At 47.8% G+C, this 17,434-nt stretch overlaps 1 protein-coding gene and 1 pseudogene across 2 annotated transcripts; both read right to left on the bottom strand.

Annotated features, from left to right (window-relative positions):
• Positions 1-690: 690 nt before the first annotated feature.
• LOC100357255 (uncharacterized protein C1orf131-like) lies at positions 691-5,373 on the bottom strand (annotated as a pseudogene).
• Positions 5,374-5,464: 91 nt separating this feature from the next.
• On the bottom strand, positions 5,465-11,567 carry PLAU (plasminogen activator, urokinase). 2 transcript variants are annotated; one of them, XM_008269903.4, is made up of 11 exons: positions 11,494-11,567; positions 11,052-11,139; positions 10,596-10,629; positions 10,339-10,446; positions 9,843-10,017; positions 9,550-9,641; positions 9,174-9,393; positions 8,809-8,957; positions 8,041-8,181; positions 7,611-7,759; positions 5,465-6,572 (listed from the first exon to the last, which is right to left on the bottom strand). In XM_008269903.4, the coding sequence occupies exons 2-11, from the start codon at positions 11,106-11,108 to the stop codon at positions 6,396-6,398; spliced, it is 1,302 nt and encodes a 433-aa protein (XP_008268125.2). In that variant the 5' UTR covers positions 11,109-11,139; positions 11,494-11,567; the 3' UTR covers positions 5,465-6,395.
• Between the last annotated feature and the right edge of the window lie 5,867 nt (positions 11,568-17,434).

The raw sequence follows: 17,434 nt of genomic DNA, 5'->3' as shown, positions 1-17,434 counted from the left end.
GACTAGAACTGGTGCCCATATGGGATGCCAGCGCCACAGGTGGAGGATTAACCTAGTGTGCCACGGTGCCTGCCCCAATTACTAATATTTTAAAAACAGTAAAATTATGAAAAATCTTATTACAATCACATGTATCAAACTTCAATGAACAAGAAACAAAAGTGAAACTTGCTGGAGAACATTCAAATGTTTTTCAGTGGGTTCACTTCACACTGCTGCTGCACTTGGTCCAATTGTTCAGTGCCTTAAAACAGACACTTCAGCAACTAGAAATATTAGTTCTGTTTGATTTTTTCCCCTAGAAGGAGAAAGCAGTCTTTGAAATATGAAGTAAAAGTAGTCTAGAAGATTTGCAATAGTCCATCCAGGTCAGCACAGTGGCTAGTTGCCATTCCTCTTTTTATCTAATAAAGTACTTTGTATGGCTACTCTTTTTTTTTTTAAGGTTTATTTTATTTATTTGAAAGACAGAGTTTCAGAGAGAGATAGAGACAGAGAGAGAGAGGTCTTCCATCCACTGGTTCACTCTCCAGATGGCCACAACGGCTGGAGTTACACTGATCCAAAGCCAGAAGCCAGGAGCTTCTTCTGGGTCTCCCACGTGGGTGCAGGGGCCCAAGACTTGGGCCATCTTCTACTGCTTTCCCAGGCCATAGCAGAGAGCTGGATCAGAAGAGGAGCAGCCAGGACTCAAAGTGGTGCCCATATGGGATGCCAGTGCTTCAGGCCAGAGCTTTAACCCACTATACCACAGCGCCAGCCCCTCTTTTTGCTACTCTTGAAGAATTTATTTTCTTGGTATCACTTGGGCTCAGAATCAATGTTCCATTTTTGAATTTTCCAACTTGTCCAGTCCATCCACTTGACAAAATACTGGGAGCCAACTTCTTTTTGAATTTCTTTCTTCTTGCCCTTTCCTCTTTTTTTTTTTTTAAATATCTGTGTCCTGGGGCATTTTCTTTTCTTCTTCTTTTGCTGCCTCTTTTTCTTTTCTCTCTCTCTTTTTTTTTTTTTTTTTTTTTTTTGGACAGGCAGAGTGAACAGTGAGAGAGAGAGACACAGAGAGAAAGGTCTTCCTTTTGCCGTTGGTTCACCCTCCAATGGCCGCCGCGGCCGGCGCACTGCAGCCGGCGCATAGCGCTGATCTGAAGCCAGAAGCCAGGTGCTTTTCCTGGTCTCCCATGCGGGTGCAGGGCCCAAGGACTTGGGCCATCCTCCACTGCACTCCCGGGCCACAGCAGAGAGCTGGCCTGGAAGAGGGGCAACCGGGACAGAATCCGGCGCCCCGACTGGGACTAGAACCCGGTGTGCCGGCACCGCAGGCGGAGGATTAGCCTAGTGAGCTGCGGCGCTGGCCTGCCTGTTTTTCTTTGATTTGTTCCTGCAAAAGCTTGTAATTCACATAACTCTTTTTGGAAGGTTTAGCACCCAGCATAATGGCCCGTTCCTGACCCAGGACTCTTTCCGTTCCTTTTCCATAACCTGTGATCCCAAACCGGTGTACTTCCAAACGAGCCTTTTCTAGATTAAATTCTTGCACATCCACAGCTTTCTCAAGGACACCAGTTTTGGCCTTTGTGTTCTCCTCTTGTTCTTGTTTCAGCTTTCTTTTTTTAAGTCTGCTGTGAAATCCTACCACTTCTACTCGATCCCTTGTTTTCTTCATGGGTGTTAGGGTTAGGGTCAGGGTCAGGGTCAGGGTCCTGAGGGTGTATTTGGAAAGGTGACAGCAGGAGCACAGTGCAGCTCTTCTCTGAGTTCCTTGAAAAAGCTAGAGGCATTCTTCTGGCTTCTTAGGAGCGAGCCGGGTAGGGGAGCTTCCTCCACTACCAAGGATGCTACAGTACTCCCATATTTTTTCTTGTGTTCCCTTTTCTTTCTGATCTTCTATTTTGTTTCTTCTTTTTCTCCAGAGTCGTGCAGGTTCTGCAGCAGAGCATCCAGAAGTGTCGGGGAACTCGGAGGCGCAGCAAAGCCCGTTCCTGCTTCTGTGCCCTCGTGGGGTCTGAAGGAAACTCATGGCCACAGCGACATCCTGGGATTCCGCCGCGCGGCCCCAGGGTTTTTTGATTTCTCTTATTACCCACTGTTCATTTAGGAGCATAATGTTCAGTCTCCATGTGTTTACATATGTTCTAGGGACTCTCAAGTTGTTGATCTCCAGCTTCATTCCATTGTGGTCAGAGAAGACGCACGGTATGATTTTGATTCCTTCGAATGTGCTGAGACTTGCTTTATGGCCTGCCCTGTGGTCTATCCTAGAGAAAGTTCCATGAGTGCGCTGGTGAGAAGAATGTGTATTCTGCAACTGTAGGATGAAAAGTTCTGTAGGTATCTACTAGGTCCATTCGGTCTTTTTTTTTTTTTGGACAGGCAGAATTACACAGTGAGAGAGAGAAAGAGAGAGACAGAGAGAAAGGTCTTCCTTCCATTGGTTCACCCCCCACATGGCCGCTACGGCCGGCAAGCTGCACTGATCTGAAGCCAGGATCCAGGTACTTCCTCCTGGTCTCCCATGCGGGTGCAGGGCCCAAGCACTTGGGCCATCCTCCACTGCACTCCCTGGCCACAGCAGAGAGCTGGACTGGAACAGGAGCAACCAGGACAGAATCTGGCACCCCGACCGGGACTAGAACCTGGGGTGCTGGTGCCGCAGGTGGAGGATTAGCCTAGTGAGCCGCGGCGCCTGCCTATATTTTCAATTAACTGTTATTTCCTTGCAGCTTCCTGTCTGGTTGATCTGTCCATTGCTGAAAGTGGGGTACTGAAGTCCCCCATTACTATTGTGTGGGAATCTAAGCCTCTCTTAGATCATTTATTTTAAATAGCTAGGTGCCCTGTAATTAGGTGCATATACATTTACTATAGTCGTATTTTCCTGTTGAATTGGTCCCTTAATCATTGCACAGTGGCCTTCTTTGTCTCTTTTAACAGTTTGTGTGTTGAAGTCTATTTTGTCTGATATTAGAATGACTATACCAGCTCTTTTTTAGTTTCTGTTAGCATGGAATATCTTTTTCCATCTTTTCACTTTCAGTCTACATGCATCTTTGTCGGTAAGATGTGTTTCTTTTAGGCAGCAAATAGGTAATAGATGGGTTTGGTTTTGTTTTGTTTTTCCATTCAACCATTCTGTATCTTTTAACTGGAGAGTTGAGGTCATTTACATTCAAGATGACTATTGATAAGTAATGACTGGGCCCTGCCATTTTTCCATGAATATTCCTATTGCTCACTTTGGATTTCATTTGTACCTTTAATGGGAGATTTTCTGCCTTAACTTTCTTTCATAGTGATGACCATGTTTCTGTGTTTCTGTATGTAGCACACCCTTAAGCATCTTTTGTAAGGCTGGATGAGTGGTGACAAATTCCTTGAATTTCTCTTTGTTATGAAAGGTCTTTATTTCAGCTTAATTCATAAATGAGGGCTTTGCAGGGTACAGTATTGTGGGTTGACAGTTTTTTTCTCTTAAGACTTGGACTATATCTCGCCATTCTCTCCTAGCCTGTAGGGTTTCTGATGAGAAGTCAGCTGTGAGTCTAACTGTAGATCCTCTGATCTCCAATTGGTCATGTCTATTAGGAGTTGTATGTGCTTCTTGTGCTTGGACATCCCTTTCTCCAAATTAAGGAAATTTTCTGTAATTATTTCACTAGGAAGTCCTTTTAATCCACTTTCTCTTTCCATGCTTTCAGGAACTCCTAAGACCTCTATGTTGGGTCATTTGATGGTATCCCATAGATCTCCAACACTGTTTTTCAGTTTTCTAGTTTCTTTTTTTTTTTTTTTTTGGTCTGACAGTAGAATTTCCAGAGATCTTCTAACTTGGATATTCTTTCTTCTGCCTCACTGAGTCTGTTGTTAAAGCTTTCCACCACATTTGTATGTGTTCTATTAAAGTCCTCATTTCCAATATTCTGTTTTAATTTCTCATTAAAATCTCAATTTCATGAGAAAAATTTTCTTTGATGTCATGTACATATTTCCTTAGTTCGTGGATTTGCTTCTGATTACTTTGAGTGTTAAAGTGTTGTTGTGTTCCTTTGGAGGCGTCATGTTGTCTTCCTTGTTCTTGTTTCTTGAATTGCTGCATTTATTTTTAGGCATTTGTAGTTTATTTTGTTTTTTTCCCTGTGATGGCTTTTATCTCTGGACTATGCCTTTGTGGATTAGTGGAGTATCTGCTGTTTTAGTGAATACCCTAAGGAGTGTGCTGGATGTGGCCAGGGAGCTCTGTTCAGTGCTCCAGGGTGAGGGGAGTGTCCAAGGTGATTCCCAAATTGAGCTTGGTAACCTCCTCTTTTTTTTTTTTTTTTTTTTTTTATCAGAGGGGATGTTTGTTCAGCTCTGTTGGCACAGTCTCCCACTCACCTCCTCTCCTACAAGGAGATCAATGCCTGGATGCTAGCCCCGGTGGGTACAATATTTGTCCACACTGCCGTAAGAACCACACAAAGGATCTGTGCAGTCCTCGGTGTGAGCACAGGTCCCACAGCAATGACCCTCACTAGGGAATCAGGGAGCCGCAAGCATGTGGAGCCACCCACAGTGACTTCCCAAAGACCCAGCCACACACTGCAGCCTCACACACAGCCACAGTGCATTCACAGTGCCAGCACACAAGCCTCTCCCAACCAGGAGCACCCAAACCCCTGTCGGTGCTCGTAGCCAGACTCAGATATCTCCTCTCCGCTGGTTGCTGGAGGCGTGGACACAAGATGGCACAGCTGTTACGTATGTCCAAAATGGTACCCTCCTGCTCTCAGCTAGTTATAGGACCCCAGGTGTTGGGTGGCCAGGGAGAGAGAAACATGCTGCCCTTTTTTTCCTTGAGGTTGGCAGGTATACTGTCCCCACCAGGGCTCCAAGGCAGACTCATGTGAGGCTCTTCCTGCAGCTTTGTTGCTGCTTTATCGCTTGGGCTGCTGCAGTCTGGTCTCACCTCACTCTCCAAAGCTGCTAGAGTCCTGAACTGTATGTGCCCTCCACTCCACATAGATCCATGGTATCCCTGTAATTTGCATGGAGTTTCCTCTTCTGTTTGCTCCCTAACTCTTCCCCTGAGATTACAGTCTCTCCATTGTTTTGTTTTGTTTTGTTTTGTTTTGTTAACTATCTTCCCCTAGACTAGAGCAGTAAACTCCTTCCTTATTTTGCCATCTTGGTGCCTCTCTAAAGTTAATTCTTAAGAGGACTGTTGTGCACAATTGTGTAAGTTGTACACTGCCCAAAGTCATCAGGCTAAGGAGGCAATTGGAAACTAGAATTCAGCCTGCCATGGGACCGTGGCTTAGGGCACCTTTTTGTACCTTCTATGCTATAAAAGCCCTTACCTTCAACTCTCCTAATTTCTACTTCTTGTAGCCCCATTAAGCGCAGAGAGGTAGTCCCATAAGGAACTCTGAGGAACATGTCATCCCTTCCTCCCCTCCCCTACAAGCACCAAGGAGAAGCCAAAATCTTCAAAAAATCAGATTTTATTGATTGTTTTTGTTCAGAATTACAAAAATAGATATAAATTAAAATAGTAGAATATAATTATTAAATATTTAGTGTACAGGAGTGGTCCTCACCCCACCCAGTGAGGATTGGATGAACTAGGTTTGAGGGTAACTGGCCAAGAAAGAGAAACTATGTGAAATGAAATCATGACATTTAGTGCTGGTCACAGGTTGTGCCTCAGAATGATACATTCACAGGCATCATGTGGGAGACCCAAGAGACCTGAGTTGACCCACAGCCTCTCTAGACAGACCCTCTTTGTGGTGTCACAGTCCACAAAATTTAGGGAAATATCTAGACTTTTTGTCACAGGAACACACCAGCTCTTGCTCACACTTAACACTCATAGCCCAAGCATCAGGGCACAAATATATACACATACATAGTATTTGTAGATACATTCATGGAGTATCAGAGCCCTTCCCTTAAGTTATTAGTGTCACTGCTTCCCAGACTGCTATTCCCCCAACAGCCAAGTTCCTTCAAGAGACTTCAACGGTTACACTTCCTAAGTGGGAAATTACTCATTTCCCAAGAGTGGGCCTCATGAATGACCATTGTTGAGGGAGCTAGCAATCGCACCCATGCACAGGAGAAGCCATTGTTCAACTCCAGGAAGCTTTAGTCCAGAAAAAGACAAACTACCATCCTGAATCAGGACCACCCTTCCAACCTGGCCAGGGGGGTCTGGGTGGCCAGCACCCAGGCACACATGTCTGAGGTTGAAGCTATTGTCACTTGCCCTGCTGGGCAGCACAAGCAAAACCATCTTTGCAGAGCCTATCCCCGTATTCTCTTCCTTGTGGCTGATGGAGATGATCCTACTGCAAAAAGGACGGTCAGTATGGAAGTGGGTGGTGCCCATTTCCTCCTTGGCTCCCTGGAAGTTTTCAGAGGGCCAGGCCATTCTCTTCCCCAATGTGACTACGGATCCAGGGCAGGAAGCGTGAGACTCTTGTATAGACACCTGGCTTATTCTTCAAGGCACATCCACGGCCCCAGCTCACAATCCCAGTCAGAGTCATGCGGCCTTGAACGGAGCAGACCAGGGGCCCTCCTGAGTCTCCCTGGAAAGCCAAAGACACAAAACATGAGCCCTAAGAGAAGTGTGGGGAGGCTGTCTTCAGATCCCATCATCTGACCATGCTTGAGAAGTGAGGGAGAAGTTCATAGAGCCAAAGTCCTTAGTGACTCCCATTGCTACCACAAGTTTAAAATCCTCTGCTCAGTTTTCTTTTTTCTTTTCTTTTCTTTATTATTATTATTATTATTATTTTTTTTTTGGACAGGCAGAGTGGACAGTGAGAGAGAGAGAGAGACAGAGAGAAAGGTCTTCCTTTTCTGTTGGTTCACCCCCCCAATGGCCACTGCGGCCAGCGCACCACGCTGATCTGAAGCCAGGAGCCAGGTGCTTTTCCTGGTCTCCCATGCAGGTGCAGGGCCCGAGGACCTGGGCCATCCTCCACTGTACTCCCAGGCCACAGCAGAGAGCTGGACTGGAAGAAAGGCAACCAGGACAGAATGCGGCGCCCCAACCAGGACTAGAACCTGGTGTGCTGGCGCCACAGGCAGAGGATTAGCCTAGTGAGCCGCGGCACCGGCCCTCTGCTCAGTTTTCAAAGCTCTGTCACCTACAACCATTCCATCCACACTCCCAGACCCTACTTTTTCCCCACCCTGGCGTATGTGTGCTCATTTTGTTTTTCAACCAAACCAACTTCCTTCCTTCCCTCTGCCTCCTCAAATCCCTATCAGGTCATATTCTCTTCAAAGCCTCCCCTCCTTGACCATCTGGTTGTCATTTACCTCTCTCTCCTAAACATCTTATCTTTTATAATCCACACTGTGTTCTGAGCTCTGAATTATATTGTCTTCTACTATTTCCTCTTTCTAAGATCTTGGAAGACACTTGCACAGTAATCTGAAGTACCTAGCACAGATCCAGGCTCATGACAAATGTTTAGGAAATGCATAAAGATTGGTTTAGATCGCCAAAGACGTGAGTTCCTGATCCTCTTGGGGTATTGGCTTGACAGAGACTCCCTACAGCTTGCAGGGACAGACCCAGGAGTTCTGGGGCTGACATAGATGCTTGGAATACTCACCTGGCAGGAATCTGTTTCCCACTGTGGGTCAGCGGCACAAAGCATTTTGGTGGTGACTTCAGAGCCATAGTAATGGGGTTGCTGACACTCCTGGTAGGAAACCAGCTTCACCACAGTCATTTTCAGCTGCTCCGGATACAAGTAGTCGGCTGGATGGAGGAAACGGGGGAGTTTGTGTTGTGTCCCAGTCAGGAAAAGCTCTTAGTCTTCTCCCACCCAAACTGAGCCTTCACTCTTCCTATAGCTCCCATCTGGTTGCATTTGTGGCCCGTCATTCCATAAAACACTTCCCATTCCATCCTTGGACCCAACTTCTGCCTCCATAGTTCTCCATCTATGTTTCCACAGTCTTCACGTAATCACTCAGAGCTCACTTCTAGGTCACAACGCTCCCCCAAGACCCTCTCGGTCAACCCCAGATGTCACTTACTGGAATTCTCTTTTCCAAAGCCGGTGATCTCACAGCTTGTGCCAAAATTAGGATCAGCATTCCATGGGGGCAGGCAAATAGTCTGTATGGACCGGGATGGCTGAGCACATTGGCCATTGTTGGAAAGTATCTTCAGCAAGGCTGGAGGAGGGGGAGGTAGGCAGAGGGAAAAGATCACTACCCATTCAGGTGGTCACCATCTTCCCCCTCCAAACACTGAAGAAATGACTTTGTCTACCCCTAAGTCAGCTAGGGTTCAGAGAGAGGTGTGCTGGTAGCTTGTCACTTGGAAGCCTCCTATACCCTAAGGACTATGTCCGGCTACTGACAAATGTGTGGGTAGCCAGGAATACTGCACACAGCTGTACAGGTTGTTTCCTGGAAAAAAAAAAAAAAACCCTGGCTGAGGGAACTGGGCTAAAATCCAACCCAAGATTCTACTGTCCAAATTCTGCGTCTATATAAGGCTTCATCTAACAGCAGTAGGAATATCTTCTTCTAATTTGCATGAACAGGACATTCCCAGCACAAGCCATATTCACCCATAGCCATTTCCACTCAGAAGAGGCACCAGTTGAGAGAAATTCAGGGTCTCTATGGAAGAGCACCAGGGCCTTCATATATTTCTCTCTGACTTCCCACCATTCCTCATGTTGTACGAAGCAGGGATTTCAAGTTGCTCTACAACCTTAGCCCCCACTTGGTTCTCTCCTTAGCTCCTCTTTCCACAGCCATCATCATCATGGCAGGTGAGGGCTTTCCACTCACCAATATCGTTGTGATGAGCCAGTGTGTCAGCGCTATAGCCCTCATGCAAGATGAGTTGCTCCACTTCAAACTTCATCTCCCCAGGTGTCATGGAGTTAAGCCTTGACCGACCCAAGTAGACAATGTAGTCCTCTTTCTTTTGGTGATTACTGTGGGAGGTAAGACCTGTCAGACAATCTGACTTCATGAAACCCTGTCAGCTCCTCCTCCCCATCATAGTGGCCTCCAAGCATGACTTGTCCTCAAGGCCAGGAGACAGATGTTTCAGTGAGACAGAATTGAGGTGGAGTACTTTGCTGGGAAGAAGAAAGGGATGTGTTTGGGGTGCAGGAGGAGGAAGATTGAGAGACTAGAGAGGGACGTACATGAAGCAATGTGTGGCGCTGACCACCCAGCAAGGACTGATGAGGCTGCCGCCACACACATAAGTGACAGAGCCTCCCCGGTGCCTCCTGTAGATGGCTGCAAACCAGGGCTGGTTCTCAATGATGGTGAATTCTCCCCCAATAATCTTAAAACGGGGCCTCAGAGCCTTCTGGCCACACTGAAACTCCAATTTTCCTGGAGGAAGGGCAGGTTTTTTTCCTAAAGGAGAAAGAGAGAAATGTCTTGGGGAGGCAGGTAAGATAAAATAGCCCACTCAGGCAGGCCTCCCTCATCACTCATTCTGTGATGGAAGAAGAGGACACGTGAGTTTGTCCCCTTCCACTCCACTGTGATGAACAGGCCAGGGAAACTCACCTGAAGAGCAGTCATGCACCTTGCACTCTTGGATGAGCTGCTTTAGGCCAACCTGCACATAGCACCAGGGTCTTCTCTGGTGGTCTGGGTTCCTGGCAACATGGAGTGGTAGGGGATGTCATTCCAACCCACACTGTCCTCCCTGCATCCTCCCTTCCCCTCCAGGGATGACTCAACCAGAAACCTCTCTTGTCTCATGTTCTGGCCAGCACTCTGGTAGGAGAAGGGGTTGGTAATGAGGGCTTTTGTGAAGCCATAGGGTGACTCCAGGTCCTTACCATCCTCTTCCTCACCTGCAGTAATTGTGTTTCCCCAAGCCCAGCTGAAGGGCATCAGGTCTGTGGGCATGGTATGTTTTCGTAAGAACATTGGCAGAGTTCCAGGCAAGGCAGGGTCGATCCATGATGTCAGTGTTGGCCTTTCCACGATAAGAGTGACCATCCCCATGATAGCAGGTTTTCAATGTATCTACAGAATGATCCGAGGACAAGAAATGTTAGTAAAGGAGGAAATGCATAACCGGCATTTTAGAGATAATAAGCTTTCAGATAGGGCAGAAGACACTGCAAAGCTTCTCCTTCCACCCCACCTCACATTTGTGCAGCCACTGCTTCATGAGATTCTTTGTGCATGTGTTTATGTTTGGCTGTATATACCACATTGCAAGGAAGATGTCACCCACCCCACCTGCAGCTCCTAACTCCTGCCTTTGCTTGCATCCCACCCATCTCTCGTTGTCCCGCAATCTCTTGTGCCTCCTCTTCCAGGTTAGAGTCAGGATCCCCATACCTATCTCACAGTGCTCTCCTTGGAATTTCTTTGGGCAGTTACATCGCCAAATGTTGGAGAAGTACTTGTAGGTCACACATGTTCCTCCATTCAGACAGCCGCAGTTTGCTGGAAAGTACAAAGGTAGGGTAAACAAGGAGCTGGAGCACGGTAGAGGAGGGGAGGCAGTTCTGCAGCAGGGACAAGGAGTGGCTGCCCTCTAAGGCTTTTCCAAGATGCCTGTGCAGCCAATTGTTGTGCAAGGGGTGGATACTCACAAGCATCAGACACTCCGTGAAGTTCATGGCTTCCCTGGAAGAGAGGGGGGAGAGGGGCAGGTCACCGAAGGTCTCATGCTCCTGGGACTCCAGGGAGTGGATAAACTGGCACCATTCCCAAATCCACTCTTCTGGCCAGCTCTCTCTCCCCTCACCCTGTTTATATCTAACAAGCCTCCACATGGAAAATCATGGGTTTCCAGTAGAGAAAAATGAGTTGAATGAAGTGAGCTTTACATAGTAGGTGCCTTCAAACTGGGGCAGTCCTGGGGGTTCTTCCACCCTTGCCCACAAGTGCAAGCCCCCATAGTTCTCAAAGCCCCCACTGCCTCACCTTTCCTATTCTCTCAGGGGAGTCTGGCAAGGCTGTTAAGTGAATCTCCCCTTCCCCTGGCGCTATTCGGGGTCCTGCACACCCCCTTTTGCGACACAAGACAAATCAGGAAAGTCACTCACTTCGGAGTCGCTCACGACCAGGGCGCAGAGAAGCAGGCATACCAGCAGGACTCTCATGGTGGCGAGGCTGGGGCCCTATACAGCGGCTCTGCAAGGGAAGGAGAAGTCAGGGTAAGAAGCAGAAGAGCGAGAAGGCCGCCAGTGCGGGTTACTGCAGCACAGGGAGGAGCCCCAGGTTCCTGCGGGCCGAGCCCTCGGTGACTAGGTTCCCCAGGACCAGCCACCTCTCTTGTCTGGGGACTGCAGACTCAGAGAATCCTAGACCTGCACCCGCTTGGGAACGCTTGGGATCGGGAGCAGGGATTGCCGGCAGCCGCTGCGCAGCCCGGCAGCCCGAGGTAGAGGAAAGGCAGGCGCCCGGGAGCCGGGACCGCTGCGCATCCCGCCCGACGCTCTTGGGACCACCCTTGCTCACCAGTGGCTGCGGCAGGAGGATGCGGACCTGCGCTGCGGGTGTAGGTGGACGCTCAGCCCAGATCCGGCGCTCCAGATTCCGCCTTGTGCTGCTGGCGCTGGACGCCGGCTGTATATGAGGACCCGCCCAGGCCCGGGCCCCGCCCCCGCTCCGAGCGCAGGCTGCACTCTCCGCCCTCTCCTGCTGTTCCCTGCGGACTGCTGCGACTAGAACCCCGTGCGCTTCCGAAAACTTTAACAAAGAGCACGATCCCCAGCGGAGGAGAAGAGGCGAGTCCGAAGGCGTATAAATTCTCCGCTCTCTTCCCGTTCACCTGGCCCTGAGCCCGCGCCGGGGCTGGGGGCGCTGAGTTGCAGCGAGGAGAAGGAACTCAGGAAACACCCTCCCAACTCTGAAGCCTTCTCAGGAGTCCTGCAATCAGTTCTTCCCAACCTTTCCACCCTCGGCCCCCACCTGCCTAGGCAATGATTCAGACCCCCAGTATAGGGGCATAGTATGCAGCTGTCTCTTTGTCAGCGTGAAAAATGCATATAACATCCGCTTCCTAACACAAACACAAAGATTCCTGCCAACAGGGGCTGTCAGATCCCCGGATATTACAAATAAAACCAGTGGATAAGACAGGCTGAGCTGATTGCTTACCGGCGGTCAAGGAGTTACAGTGATGTCAGAGCGGGAGAGGCAAGGTCAGATTTTACTGGGAGTTTGCAGTTTGGTTCATGGTTAGTCTTTGAAAGTGGGGGCTTCCGAAAGCTTGAGGGTAGTAGTATGATATTGTAGGACTGTGGGAACAAAGACTTAGGATGCAAGCCATAGATGCTTCCTGTAGAAGTGCTGATGAGTTTTGGGGAAGTTCTTGTAATGAACAATTTGTTTATTTGCTTGGGCAAAGATAAAGTTGGTTAATAAAAACAGTGGAACGGTAAAACCTTATTAAAATGCAGGCAGGAAGCTATGGAGGGGTAGGAAGAGGACTAGAGAACAAGATAGGAAAAGTATTTATTTCTCACTGTATGCCCTTTTAGGCTTTAAAAAAAATATTTATTTTATTTGTTTAAAAACAGAGTGACAGACAGAGAAAGAGATCTTCAGACTGTTGGTTCACTTTCCAAATGGCCACAATGGCTAGGGCTTGGCCAGGTTGAAGCCAGCAGCCTGCAGCTCCATCCAGGTCTCCAACATAGGTAGCAGGGTCCCAGGTACTTAGGCCATCTCTGGCTGCTTTCCCAGGCACATTAGCAGGGAGCTAGACTGGAGGTGAAGCAGCTGGAACTCAAGCTGGCACTCAGGCAGGAGATGCCAGTATGTCACAAGCGGTGACTTAACATGCCACATCTCAACACTGGTCCCAGTTTAAAGTTTTTTTTGTTTGTTTTTTGACAGGCAGAGTGGACAGTGAGAGAGAGAGACAGAGAGGAAGGTCTATCCTTTTCCATTGGTTCACCCCGCAATGGCCGCTGCAGCCAGTGTGCTGTGGCTGTTGCACCATGATGATCTGAAGCCAGGAGCCAGGTGCTTCTCCTGGTCTCCCATGTGGGTGTAGGGCCCAAGCACTTGGGCCATTCTCCACTGCACTCCTGGGCCACAGCAGAGAGCTGGACTGGAAGAGGAGCAACCTGGACTAGTACCCGGCGCCCCAACCGGAACTAGAACCCGGTGTGCCGGCGCTGCAGGCAGCGGATTAGCCTATTGAACTGTGGCGCCGGCCCCAGTTTAAAGTTTTAAAGACACATCCTTGTATCACCCATCCAAAAAGATAATTACATATTTTTAAATGCATGTGTATTTAGCATTCTACTTCCTGATGAACCCTTGTTTCCATTAAGATAAAAGCAACTATCTATGAAATGAAATTGACCTCCAGAAAGACTGACCATGTGTGACTCCATGCTCCCTTCCTGCCTGAGGTTGAGCACACTCATTTGTGCACACTCACACTCACGCACACACATACCGCAAGCACAGTTGGAGGAGCACAGCAGGGACTCTGATGTAGTTACCCCTCCATCTCTTGTCCCTAGAGTCAGAAACTAGAGCCTGTGGTCACTTCGATGCCACCCAGCAGGACTGGCTCCATAGGGAAGAGACTGAGTCTCTGGAATTCACTAGGGGGCTGAGGCTTGGTCCCTTTCCCTTCATAAGCTTATAGCAGTTTGCTGCCTTGCAAACCTGCACCTTGAGTCTGGGTGCATGTGAGAGCAGCAGAAGAAAGGCAGGAAAAGAGCTAGGAGGATTGGAAGGAGGAAGGGCCCTTTGCTCCACCCCATCCAGAGGACTCACGATGCTGGAATCTGAATGGGCAAAGGGCAAATCAACCATCCTGCTTTAGGGAGGTAGGTGACCCAACATCCTCTTAGTTTTTCTGTGCCCCTTGAGCTGCCAGCCTCCCAAGGGACAACTAAGTCCAAAGTACTTTAGGTCTCAGAAGCAGTCTTGCTACTTCCTCTAAAATCTGTGGCCAGTAGTATTTAGATTTGAGAACCCATTGATTGTAAATAAATGTGATCAAAATGTAAACAGAGATGTTGCAGCCTGAGGACTTACCCCGAAACTCTTCAGGCAGGTATTAGGAAATCCCCAGCAGGCTGCTGTGATTCACGTTGCCTCCCCCCGCCCCCTGCAGCTCTCATGACTCCAGATTACTTGGCTACAGGCTGTCATGCTGATTCTTGAGAGTAGGATGACCTCATTTCCTCCTGGACAAAGAGGCCCAGAGTCCGTTATGCAGCCCCACATTCTCGCCCCTGTTCACCTGGGTGAACAATCCTGGAGCCTCCAACTTTTCACAGAACTTCCTTTTCTGCTTGATGATCTTTGGCACTCTTTGAAATCTTCGTGGCCATCTTATGGTGCAGCGTTCCTGCTAGACTCTTAGTTCTGTGAGGTCAAAGGTCACATCTTCTATAGCTTTGTCTCTCCCTTGGTGCTTGGTACAAGCCTGGTTCATTTAGGTTCTTTACTGTGAATGAGTCGGTAAACGAGTAGGAACAGAGAGCTTTAAAGCAGCCTGAAGGCTTCCCTCCTCCCTGTCATTTTTTTTTCTTGTCATAAGAAGTAGTAATGGCTTCTCCTTTTTGTGTTTGTTCCTTGTCTTGTGTTTGAAGGCACTTTGGTGCAAACCATTACTCTTTTTATTTCTTTGCTCTTTTTTATTTATATAAAGGGAACAAATTTCATGTATTTTATATATACAGATTTAAGAGCATAATGATACTTCCCACCCTACCCTCCCTCACTCCCACCCTCCCTGCTCCTTCCTTTCTTATTTTTCTTTTAATTTTTACAATGACATACTTTCAACTTAGTTTGTAATCACAAGCTTAACCCTCCACTAAATAAACAGTTCAACAAATAGTAAGTAGAACAACCACTGTTCCTCAACAGCAGAGACAAGGGCTATAAACAATAATCAAATCTCAAAATTTCAGTTTCACTCATATACATTACTTTTTTGTGCTCTGTATATTAAGCTTGAAACTTTAAATGACCTTACGATATGGACTGGACAATATTGTTTGTGTTTTGCAAATCAGGAAAATGAAGGAGGAGAAGACACATAGCTAACCGGCAAAGCCAGCACTAGAACTCAGGTCTTCTGATCCTTGTTCCCATGCTCTATACTTCACCATCTCCATAAAGAGAGAGAATGCTATAAAGAGAAGGGCCACGTGATGTAAGATGTCTTAGCTCAGGGAAGCCTTCCTGTTGGCTTTGGAGACCTCTTTCCAGAAACATTGCTTGGGCTTAGGCTCTGAGCTCCTAAAATGCCCTCTCTATATCACAAGTTATTTGCATGCCTAAAATCCAGGAGCTTTTATTGTGGTTTAGGCTATGTGCAGTTTCTATTGAGGGTGATAAAATAAGGAACTGGATGTATATGATATCATGTTTCCTGGTTCTCAGAGGGAAGCCACCAACTCTCTGCCCTTGTGTCTCAGAGGTCCAGAATGGTTGAGTTAGATGTGAATTAGGACCCCTTTCCAGAAGCTGCTCATAAAAGAGCAGGCAAATGCCAGGTGTGCAGGGAGGAGCAGCTTATCTGAATCTGGACCTGAGGTTGTGTCCAGGAAACTGGGCCCCTGAAGGGCTATTTTCTGATCAGTGGGAACCAAAGGGAAGTTCACGTTGAGTCATAGGATGTATTCCTGGGTTGCTATACTAAGAATGTTCAACATGATACTATAGAAAGGCCATAGTTTCTAGCCTTGAGTCTTCCACATCCAAGATGAATGATGTAAGCAAGTCACTTAACTCTTTGGACTCCGCTTTTCCTGCCTGCAAAGTGAAGCAACACCTGCCATGCCTGTGCCTCACTTTGCAGATTGAAATGAGATCACCCCTGTGTGTGAAAGTGTTCATTCATTCCTTCATTAATTCATTCAGCATTTTTCATGGACCTACTGTGTGTCGAGCACAGTTCTAGATGGTAGAGAAATTTAAGGATGAATCTTGTAAACCTTGTAATTCCTATCCTGAGTGCCTGCTCTCCCTTCTGGCTGTATTGGTCCCGAAGACCAGGTCATGCTAGAATCCATTCCAAGATTCCAATTAAATGGGGATGCCGTGTCCTTGGCCAGCAATTCCCAGCAACTAGGCAGCTGGGACACACAGCTGCATGTGCTGCTCGCCCCCGCAGGCCTGACTCCCACTGCCTCCCCCTCTTCTTTGTGTCTATGTCTGTGTGGCCTGAAACCCTTCTCCTTCCCTATTACTCATGAGACAGACAGAGTCCTGGGACGTTCTGGAAAGGAGACGTTGAAGCCAATAACATGGCTCCCTTGAGTTTAAGGATCCCCTTCTCCCTGAATGTTTAGTGTTAAGGATGAAGTTGGCTTGGCAGCAGCAGGCATTGAAAGCCACGTCTGGCCCTGTAACATGATAGGGGTGGTGCTGGAGCTGCTGGGCCCCTAGTGGCCTGTGGAAAGGGGTGGAGGGAAACCACATATTTGCTTGCTTACTAATGGAAAGCAATGAGCCCGGGGGCTAGACCCTGAGATTAAACTGTCATCAACTGTTGGTCCCTCCAGCTTCGGCCTATGACCCCACCACCACCATCACTGGCCCCGTTCCCAGCCTCTCCCAGGCCATTCAGCTCGGACCTCTGCATGGATGTTTGGAACCATCGCCAAATTTTTCTTTGTTACTAACCCAAACCCAGTTATTTTCTAAGTCAGGAATTTTTTCCCTTAAAGGAGGGTTTGTCATGACTTTCCAGATTTTCTGGATTCTGAATCCCCTACCAGTAACCAAAGTCAGACCCCGGTCCTAGAACTTACGCTTCATGCTCAGGTTGTCATGCTGCATAGCAATACATGCTTACCTCGAAACTAAGAGGCGCTCCCAAACAAAACGATCACATGGGAAACCAGAAACGGTGGAGTTGCTGAAAATTCCCAAGAAGTCAATGACATTTAAGGAAATATGGTCAGCTAGGAGCTGAAATACTAAAGTATCCTGTTAAGAAGAAAATCAGGGGCCGGTGCTGTGGTGCAGTAGGTAAAGCCGCTGCCTATGGTGCCAGCATCCCATATGGGCACCTGTTCAAGTATTGGCTGCTCCACTTCTGATCCATCTCTCTGCTATGGCCTGGGAAAGCAGTGGAGGATGGCCAAATGCTTGGGCTCCTGCACCTGCGTGGGAGACCCAGAAGAAGCTCCTGGCTCCTGGCCTTGGATCGTCCAGCTCCAGTCATCATGGCCAATTGGGGAGTGAACCAGAGGATGGAAGACCTCTCTCTCTCTCTCTCTCTCTGCCTCTCCTTCTCTCTCTCTGTAACTCTGACTTTCAAATAAATAAATAAATCTTTAAAAAATAAGAAGAAGAAGAAGAAGAAGAAAACCAATGACAACATCCATAGGCCACATGATATGCTCATGGCTCTCCCAAGCTGGATTCTATATGCTTTCTGCTTTTAAACAAGTGCAAACACTTCCCCTTGCATGCCACAGAGGGGGAAAATAGAGTCTAA

Source organism: Oryctolagus cuniculus, chromosome 15, assembly GCF_964237555.1.
Source record: "Oryctolagus cuniculus chromosome 15, mOryCun1.1, whole genome shotgun sequence".
Lineage (NCBI taxonomy): Eukaryota > Metazoa > Chordata > Mammalia > Lagomorpha > Leporidae > Oryctolagus > Oryctolagus cuniculus.
Note: the sequence above shows the minus strand (reverse complement) of the source record. Positions and strands in the feature narration are given on the sequence as shown.